This window comes from Oryx dammah, unplaced genomic scaffold, assembly GCF_014754425.2.
Source record: "Oryx dammah isolate SB20612 unplaced genomic scaffold, SCBI_Odam_1.1 HiC_scaffold_27, whole genome shotgun sequence".
NCBI lineage: Eukaryota > Metazoa > Chordata > Mammalia > Artiodactyla > Bovidae > Oryx > Oryx dammah.
The window spans coordinates 91,051,352-91,061,639 of record NW_024070211.1 but is presented as its reverse complement, the minus strand read 5'-3'; the positions used below and the strand labels follow the sequence as shown (position 1 = coordinate 91,061,639).

Below are 10,288 nucleotides of genomic sequence, written 5' to 3'. Positions count from 1 at the left end.
AGCAGCAGCAGCAGCAGCAGCAGCAGCAGCAGCAGCAGCAGCAGCAGCAGCAGCAGCAGCAGCAGCAGTGCTTTCCTTACAAAAATAAATTCAGTTTTTCTTTATGTCTTTTTGCTTTCTGATAGGATGGTCAGAAGTCTCTTAAAACGTTATCACTGACACAGGGAAAATGCCATCACCTTGATAGCTCCTGGTCAGAATGTTGCTCTTATTTCAAAAAAATTGTATCTCCATGTGACAACTGTTGAAAGGGCTATCTCCGAGACCTCTCTTTTTCTTCTTAATGGTGGATGGAAGAGATGAATAGCGGTCTGTTGATACAAAGATAACTTTTAGACATTTGAATAAAGAAATATGACACTAGTATTGCTGAAGGAAGTGGCGAAGAAGTAAGATTCTCTGAATTTAAATTGATTGAAAGGTTTTCGTTGATATTGATGAAGGACAAATAGAGCCAGATGCATAGTAAGTCAAGACAAATCTTGTATGAAACAAGATTCCCTGAATGTCTGAATAGTCTGTCATTTTTTTTTTTTTTTCCTCTTGTAGAACTATTTTGAGATAATTACATCTTACACTTGGGGCTGGGATGCAGGAACACATTTTTATATTTTTCCTGTCTCCTATGCAATCTAGTTGTCCCCAAATATTTTAAGAAACTTTTGCTCCATTTAAAGTACTTAACATAACAGAGTCAATTATGAATTTCCCTTTTAGGAGACGCGAAAGACCTTTGCTTTCTTTGTCTCAACAGAAGCTATTTGCATCCTCCACTCCTCTGTCCCTTTGTTTTGCTGTGAACTCTGTTTGCATTTTTAATTAAATTTGACCATTAATTAAAATTTGACCTCAGCCATCAAGGTCTCTCTTTCATGAAGCCTTCTTTGACTGCTTTAGCTAGCATTAATCTTGCTTCCTAATTCTGAATGGCTTCTATTGTGTGTTTTAGCATTTTCTTGTGAATGGTCTTGTATCCTCACATTTTCGGTTGTTGGTCTGTTCTTGTAAAGAAGAAGACCTTCCTCTTTTTGTGTCTACCAAGCACTGCTAAAATGATTTATGTATGTGTCTGCCTCCTCCTCACCCATAAGGGAGGTCCCCTTTGTGTGTGTTTTGGTAATCCTAAAGCCTGTCCAGGTGCTCCACACATAATAAATGTTCAGTAAATTTTTGTGGTGGAACAATTTCAGGGTGAGGGGTGTTTTATATCTTGTGTGCATCATCTTTGGTACCCAACATATTGCCAGGGATAGAGCACATGCTTAGTTAATACTGTATTAGTTAATTGATCAACTGATTGACAAAATATTATGTATTCTAAGAAAGGCAGGTACGTTTTTGCCACCCTATTTTAATAACTACAGGCTGAAATGTCAAAGGAGATACTGAGAGATCAGTTATCATTGGCTTCAGTCATTTGCTATTGAATTCCTGTTGTGATAAATGAGGATTTCACTGAAGTGAGCTCTGGCTTTTCCCTTCTTTCAAGTTTGGAAGTTTTAATAGTATTTTAATTCTCCTTTGAACTATTTTTGTTTGTTTCATAAAACACTTAAGATCTTGATAGTATTTACATGATTTTCTGTAATATAAGTTAGATTTTTCTTTTTTTCTCAACTTCTGTTGGTTTTGCCTTTATTTTGAAGATTTTTACAGAATTCGTCTAAAAGTTTATGAGAGTGTTCATGTCATTATGCAAACAGTAAGTATTGCTTACAGCAGGGACTAATAGATCCTGTATTACTTTTTCTCCTTTTGGTCCAATATCATGTGTGTTTTTCCTTTTTCTAGTTACAAAAAAATATTCCTAGCAGCTGTGTCAAATAGAGTCTTTATTTGTAGTCTGTAATTTATTCCAAACATGCCATGCTTTAATTTTCTGATGATCTTTAGGCTTGGGCTTTTTCAAATACCAGAAAGCGGGGGAGGGGTGTTTGCTCTGGGGTGCCAGCACCCATACTAGCAGGTCAGATTCTCCCTAGAATGTTCATTTAGTTTTGCCTTGCTGCTAGCTTTTCAACTAATCATTTTGGTTTTGGTCCCTTTTTTAATTTCTGAGGTTCTGCCAAGAAGGTTGTCCCCTTTCCATTGCAGCCCCCACTTCTTTACTCTGGGTTTCCCCTGTCATATCCTTCCACATACTTTTATGTCTTTCCAGTCTTCAAGAAGTTTGCTGGAATCTCTCCTGTGCTGCTGATTGCTCCCCTTAACTGGATTTATTCTCTTTTTAATTCTATTTCCATTTTCATTTTAATGTACTTTCGGGATAGGACATTGTTTGTGTGCTTAGATTGTTTTCCTTATCAGGGAGGTCAGAAGCAGTTTGCCTATCGACAGTAAAGTCTGACTCTGAGTATACAGAGTCCTCTGAAAACCAAAACGTCTTTGTGATTGATCAACCATGACTTGGACCCGTGAGACATCCTGTCCTCCTTGGGGATAATTTAGGAATAGATTATATCCGAGTTCTGGTGCAATCAGGCTGGACTACCTATACAAGCATTGTGAGAAGTTTATAGGTCCAGTTCCCCAAATAAGCTGGGGAATAAATTAAAACATTAATATAAGAAGTTAAGAGAGAGTGTATTATAATCATAATCCCTTATGATTATACAGTGGAAGTGAGAAATAGACTAGATCTGATAGACAGAGGGCCTGATGAACTGTGGATGGAGGTTTGTGACATTGTACAGGAGACAGGGATCAAGACCATCCCCAAGAAAAAGAAATGCAAAAAGGCAAAATGGCTGTTTGAGGAGGCCTTACAAATAGCTGTGAAAAGAAGTGAAAAAGCAAAGGAGAAAAGGAAAGATATACGCATTTGAATGCAGAGTTCCAAAGAATAGCAAGGAGAGATAAGAAAGCCTTCCTCAGTGATGAAGAAATAGAGGAAAACAATAGAATGGGAAAGACTAGAGATCTCTTCAAGAAAATTAGAGATACCAGGGGAACATTTCATGCAAAGATGGGCTCAATAAAGGACAGAAATGCTATGGACCTAACAGAAGCAGAAGATATTAAAAAGAGGTGGCAAGAACACATAGAAGAACTATACAAAAAAGATCTTCACGACCCAGACAATCACGAGGGTGTGATCCCTCACCTAGAGCCAGACATCCTGGGATGTGAACTCAAGTGGGCCTTAGGAAGCATCACTACAAATAAAGCTAGTGGAGGTGATGGAATTCCAGTTGAGCTATTTCAAATCCTAAAAGTTGATGCTGTGAAAGTGCTGCACTCAATATGCCAGCAAATTTGGAGAACTCAGCAGTGGCCACAGGACTGGAAAAGGTCAGTTCTCATTCCAATCCCAAAGAAAGGCAATGCCAAAGAATGCTCAAACTACTGCACAATGGCACTCATCTCACACACTAGTAAAGTAATGCTCAAAATTCTCCAAGCCAGGCTTCAGCAATACATGAACCGTGAACTTCCAGATGTTCAAGCTGGTTTTAGAAAAGGCAGAGGAACCAGAGATCAAATTGCCAACATCTGTTGGATTATTGAAAAAGCAAGAGAGTTCCAGAAAAACATCTATTTCTGCTTTATTTGACTATGCCAAAGCCTTTGACTGTGTGGATCACAATAAACTGTGGAAAATTCTGAAAGAGATGGGAATACCAGACCACCTGACCTGCCTCTTGAGAAACCTATATGCAGGTCAGGAAGCAACAGTTAGAACTGGACATGGAACAACAGACTGGTTCCAAATAGGAAAAGGAGTATGTCAAGGCTGTATATTGTCACCCTGCTTATTTAACTTATATGCAGAGTATATCATGAGAAATGCTGGGCTGGATGAAGCACAAGCTGGAATCAAGATTGCCAAGAGAAATATCAATAACCTCAGATATGCAGATGACACCACCGTTATGGCAGAAAGTGAAGAAGAACTAAAGAGTCTCTTGATGAAAGTGAAAGAGGAGAGTGAAAAAGTTGGCTTAAAGCTCAACATTCAGAAAACTAAGATCATGGCATCCGGTCCCATCACTTCCTGGCAAATAGATGGGGAAACAGTGGAAACAGTGGCTGACTTTATTTTTCTGGGCTCCAAAATCACTGCAGATGATGATTGCAGCCATGAAATTAAGACGCTTACTCTTTGGAGGAAAGTTATGACCAACCTAGACAGCATATTAAAAAGCAGAGACATTACTTTGTCAACAAAGGTCCGTCTAGTCAAGGCTATGGTTTTTCCAGTGGTCACGTATGGACGTGAGAGTTGGACTGTAAGGAAAGCTGAGCGCTGAGGAATTGATGCTTTTGAAGTGTGGTGTTGGAGAAGACTCTTGAGAGTCCCTTGGACTGCAAGGAGATCCATCCAGTCCATCCTAAAGGAGATCAGTCCTGGGTGTTCATTGGAATGACTGATGTTGAAGCTGAAACTCCAATACTTTGGCCACCTGATGCGAAGAACTGACTCACTAGAAAAGACCTTGATGCTGGGAAAGTTTGAAGGCAGGAGGGGAAGGGGATGACAGAGGATGAGATAGTTGGATGGCATCACTGACTCAGTGGACATGGGTTTGGGTAAACTCTGGGAGTTGGTGATGGACAGGGAGGCCTGGTGTGCTGCAGTTCATGGGGTCACAAAGAGTGGGACACGACTGAGCCACTGAACTGAACTGAACTGAACTGAGAGTGAACTCAGGGAAGGATCTGCTTGCAGCTGATCCTCTGTGTCCAGGGTTCCATGGTCTGCAATAGCATGTGCCCTCAGTAGTTGGGTTGTATCTAGATGTGTGCTGAAAGGTAAGGTTTACTTCACTGCAGTCCCAATATTATTGGTAGGGTTTCATTTATTTTTTTATGGTGACTTTTCCCTAGTTTTGACCAAAAAGAGAATGTATTTCTTATTGTCTTATGTACTTTCAACTCTACATTCAAGAAGACAGTCAACTCCAAATTACCACATTTTGTGATTAGCTTGACTTAAAAAAAAATTTGATTTAGAAAACTCTCTCTTAATTTTTTCCTTTGTGATTACAATTATTTTTAGGTCTTTCTAACATCTGACAAATATTAAGCAGTGTTTTCCATTTCTTAAAAAAAAGGCTTTACATTTTCCATTTTAACTCTCAAATTTATATAGCATTTATGATGGTATATGTTGTGAGGCCAAGCTCCTTTCCTTATTTTTCTTTTCAGGTATCTGATCAGTCCCAGAGGGCCTTTATTGAATAAAGTCTAGTAAATAAAATAGCCTTTCCCACTGGTGTGTAATATTGCCTATATTAAGTAGAATCATATACTTAAAAAGTGTCGTATTGTTTCTTTCACAGGCATCAGTTTTGAATGTTAAGGAATCCAAAGCTTCTGAAAGAACAGTTGTAGTTGCTGGTCTTCCAATTGATCTTGATGACCAGTTACTGACCACACTAGTGAAGATTCACTTTGAAGATACTGACAGTGGGGATGGAGTTGTTGAAGATGTGATATATCCAACAAGAACTAAGGGAGTTGCATATGTAACATTCAAAGAAAAAACAGGTATTTCCAAATCAAATGTTTATAACCTTAGAAATACTTCTGGAATGAAATTAAAAATTGAACTGCAGTAGAATAATTCATGAGATGGTTGGATAGCATCACCAACTTGATGGACATGAGTTTGAGCAAACTCTGAGATAGTGAAGGACAGGGAAGCCTGGTGTGCCGCAGTTCATGGGGTCACAAAGAGAAGGACACAACTTAGTGACTAAACAATGGCAGCAAGAAAAGCAACAACAAAATAATTCATGGGATTTGTAAAGTTTAAATTTAAAAAACAGAATTCTATTCTTGAATATAAAAGTGGCACAATAGTGCGTTAGGAAGAATACATGTTAAAGTGCCTTATGAAAGAGTTGTCAGTAACCGAAAAAGTCTTAAAGACTTCTTGTTTTCTGTATTTTATATCCATCTATATCATGAGATAAAGGTGATACATTTTATTGTAGAAAACTTGTAAAATACAGAAAAAAGCCCCACAAAAGCTATCCATAACCTCATAAACAAGTACTGCTTTACTAATGGGAAAGTTGGACTGGGAAAATATGGCTTGGGTCTGAGGTCACATTGAGCCAGTCTCTCCCTGGCCTACCCTTGACAGAGGTGAGAAAGTCGGGTGTGCGGAGCCGCTCACCCCTCTAGCCTCGTGGATGGTGCATGCCGATGCCTTGAGAGAAGGGGGAGGGAAGGAGAATTGGTGAAGGAGACCGAGCAGGTCACCCAGTGAATCGGAGGAAAACCAGCCGGAATAGTGTGATATCCTGGATTCAGAAAGGTGAAGTCTCCTCATGACCATAATAGAGTGGTGGGGGATTTACTTTTAGGTGTTTGTTATATATGTAACAAACATACATACATACAAACATACATAACATACATGTGTTTTATATATATATATAAATTTTAATATGTTAAACTAGAAGAAAAAAGGATTTAAATGCTGAATTTAGAGGAAAAACAGAAAAAATCTTAGGTATTTTAAAAGAACTGAACATCTCTATTATTATTAATTAAAATAATTATTACTGTATTGTGCCACAAAGCTTTCTGATGGCCCCCCTTCCACTTAGTTGCAGAGAATGTCATCAGAAAAAAGAAACACTATCTAGTAGGCATGGTTGGATCTGCTCAACTCATAGTCTCCCACTTCAGTGAAAAGGTAGGTGTGATGCTGAAGGCATGTTGATTGTCTAGATCCCATGTTTTCTGCCAAGTATCTCCTACACAGGAGGCACAAAGCACCCTCACCCCATGACTTCTAAAAAGAAAGTGCAAGGTCCTTAACCTGGGTCAGTGTTAAAAGCCAAACCTGTGTCTTGAAAGTTTTTTGGTTATTGCTTGTTCTATTTTCCTGTTTTTCTATGATGCTCTTGATACTTTTAAAGTGACAATGAGCTCTTATACTGTCATGGATGATGTCTGGCATCTATCTAAAGACTTATTTTGTGGAGTAAAAAACCAATTTGGATGAACATTAAAAAGGAGCTTTGAAGACACAGGTAAGGAGGAAGTAAGAGGAGAAAGTAAAATTCAAAGCATTGATTTAAAACTATTCTGTAACAAAGATAGGGTTCTCTGCAGCTATGCAGTGACCTTCTCATGAGGAGGGAGGGCTCTCTCCAGGGACTCCTATCCACGGAGCACCACTGGAACAGTTTATCTATGCGTTCTGCTTAAAACTTTGATTCAAAAAAGCATTCTGCCTCTAAATAATATTTAATCAACTCTATTTGGGGGAATCCAGTGAGGAACTGTGAACCTCGAATGGAACACTGTGGCCTTGATAGGTTGTGAGGCCCCTTGGAGGACTCCTTAGGGCTGCTGCTGAGCAGACAGAAAGTGGCAAAACAAGAATGTATTTATGCAGTCTTTCCCCTAGGTGGTGCTGTTTTAACTTCTCTGTTTAATTTTAGGTCTTCAGCTCTGTAAAGGCTGTCCTTGATCTTTCTGTTTTTGGGAGTCAAATCCGTCTAAAAAGTCTGATAATGGACCTGAAAAGGGAAATCCCAACGTTATGCTTAAGTCCTTTGGAAGCCAATGGAAGAATCTCTGTTGAAGGAACATTTCTGGCTATCAAGAAGCTCAAAGAATCTTTGCTATTAAAAGCAAGTTTTCTTTTAGAAAAAAATAGGAATAGACAGAGCCCCAGGGGAAGTACACGGAGAAATAGTCACTCTTTAAAGCCCCCCAGGTGGTTGACACCTGAGACTACGAAAAGAGGAGAAAGTCTTGTTCTTGACACAGATACTTTCCTTTACCTGAAAAAGAAGACAGACTTTTATGAAAGCATACTGAGAACATTTCATGTTCTGTGTCAAGAGACAGTGGATGGTGAAATTACCACACTTTGTATAAAGAATGCTCAAGGTAATTCTCAGTCAGACAATGAAAAAAAGGTAAAAGAGGTCATTGAGAAGTATTCACATGCTCTTCACTTTGAGCTTAGAAAGGAGACACTTATTTTAGAAGGAAAGAAAGATAGAGAGAAAGAAAATATTAAGTTGGCATGCAAGCAGCTAAGTTTGAGTTACCTTCATGTTCTGGTTAATTTCTATAAGACACACATTGATGTTATAGGACCGTCTTCTGACACATACTTGTTTAAAAAAAAGATCACGGAATTAATAAGGCAAAAAGTTAGGTAATACAATCCTCAGCAGTAGTAACAAGAAGGGCTGATTGATTCCTTCCCTTACTGAGCAGTGGTGATGTCATGCATGATGCCAGCTTTACACACATTATCTTATTTAATTTTTTTTTTTGGCTATATCACACAGCTTATGGGATCTTAGTTCCCCAACTAGGGATCAAACCTGGGCTCCCTGCAGTGGAAGCTCCAAGTCCTAACCACTGGACTGTCAGGGAACTCCCTATCTCATTTAATTCTTGTGACCATCTTTCATCATAGGCATTGCCATTCTTATGCTACAGGAGAAGAGACTAGGATTTGAGAAGGTAAAAACCCTTGTCTGAAGTTATGTAGCTGTCCATCAGTAAGAGTTAAACCCAAAGATAATATCTAAGGTATAAAACATAAAAAACTCACTAAACTTTGAGGAAACCTCACTTTTTCTGCAACCCCAAATTCTTAGGAAAAAAAATAGCCTTCAGTGAACTCACACTGGGGCTCTGTGACAACCTCGAGGGGTGGGAAGTGGGAGGGACGTTCAAGAGGGACGGGGCATGTATATACCCATGGCTGATTCATGTTGATGTACGGCAGAGACCAACAGAATATTGTAAAGTAATTATCCTTCAATTAAAAATAAATAAATTTTAAAAGAGCCTTCATTCTAATATATAAGAAGTTTGAATGATTATTATTATACCGTAGACAATATTTATACATTTATAAAGTTATATAGGCTTAACATTTATAAATTTTATGTTTAATATTAATAGAATTAAAATGTTAGCAAAACTTGCCTGAGAAGCTACTTAGATGGTAAGTATTTCTGATGCAGGTAGTCACTACTTGACTAAATCCCATATTGGTATAAGGCTACTGGACTTACAGGACATTTTTCCTGCCGCCTACTTAGCCTAACTGCTTATATAAAATGTTGATTCTCTTGTTGAAATTATGTAGTGTCTATTTTATAGTTGTAAAAGTAATAGCATTTCAGCAATAGGATCATGGATGATGGGAATAATAGCATACACTTACTTGCTAGGTATAAGTTTAAGTGCATTGCATATCTTTACTCATTCAGTCCTGACAGGAACCCTGTGAGGTAGGCGCTGTCTTTATCTCCCTTTCTTAGATGAAGAAACTGGTGCCCAGTGACGTAATGTAACTTGCCCATGCTCTTGGTTAGTGAACTGTTCTCCCTTTCATAGTCTTCTGAATGCTACTTAAACACTTGAGAAATGTTTCCTTAAAGATGACAGAAAGATTTGAAAATTTTTTACTGAAGAAGGGAAGTAAAACTTGTAAGTCATTGGGTTGTCTGTGATTGTCCTGCATTTAATTTAGCGTTAAGCCAGTTTTCAGTATCTGGGGCATTGCAGAGACCTTCCCAGGATTATAAAACATACATCTTGCTCATTTCAACATAAACAAACATGATTATGATGATTTGAACTGTTTGTAGCAGTAGAAAAGCTTAAGACAAATCTATGTGCTTTCCTTTTTCTTAGCTACCTAAATCCCAACTATGTAAATTATCTCCATTTCTTTAAATGTCTTATTTCATTTCTGTACGGCTAAACTTTTTGTCATGGGAAACTTCTGTTTATATTAAGTACAAAGGAGATCAGCCCTGGGATTTCTTTGGAAGGAATGATGCTAAAGCTGAAATTCCAGTACTTTGGCCACCTCATGCTCAGAGCTGACTCATTGGAAAAGACTCTGATGCTGGGAGGGATTGGGGGCAGGAGGAAAGGGGACGACAGAGGATGAGATGGCTAGATGGCATCACGGACTCGATGGACAGGAGTCTGAGTGAACTCTGGGAGATGGTGATGGACAGGGAGGCCTGGCGTGCTGCGATTCATGGGGTCACAAAGAGTCGGACACGACTGAGCAACTGAACTGAACTGAACTGAAGGTATCTTTAAAAAGATGTTTGATTTTCATTTTGCTTCTGGGAGTATTGTCTCAGTCTAGGTCCGATCAGGCGAGAGGAGGCGCACAGTAATTTGAACAGGCAGTTTAAGATAAAGGATTGTTAGCAATGACAGGAAATTGGGATTATGAGGGATTGGCTCATAAGAAATACAGAAAACTCTACCAGATATAGAAATAGCAGATATAAGGAGTTTAGATAGAGCACCCGATGAAGAACCTCCTCCCAGC

General features: G+C 38.7%; 1 protein-coding gene across 1 annotated transcript in view; it reads left to right on the top strand.

Moving 5' to 3' along the window:
- RBM43 (RNA binding motif protein 43) overlaps window positions 1-8,522 on the top strand; it is a 9,607-nt gene extending 1,085 nt beyond the window's left edge. Inside the window, exons 2-4 of the mRNA XM_040229017.1 lie at window positions 5,283-5,490; window positions 6,561-6,649; window positions 7,404-8,522. Of these exons, the coding sequence (XP_040084951.1) occupies window positions 5,283-5,490; window positions 6,561-6,649; window positions 7,404-8,135 (1,029 nt within the window). The 3' untranslated portion in view covers window positions 8,136-8,522. The remainder of the gene's footprint in view (window positions 1-5,282; window positions 5,491-6,560; window positions 6,650-7,403) is intronic.
- Window positions 8,523-10,288: the final 1,766 nt, after the last annotated feature.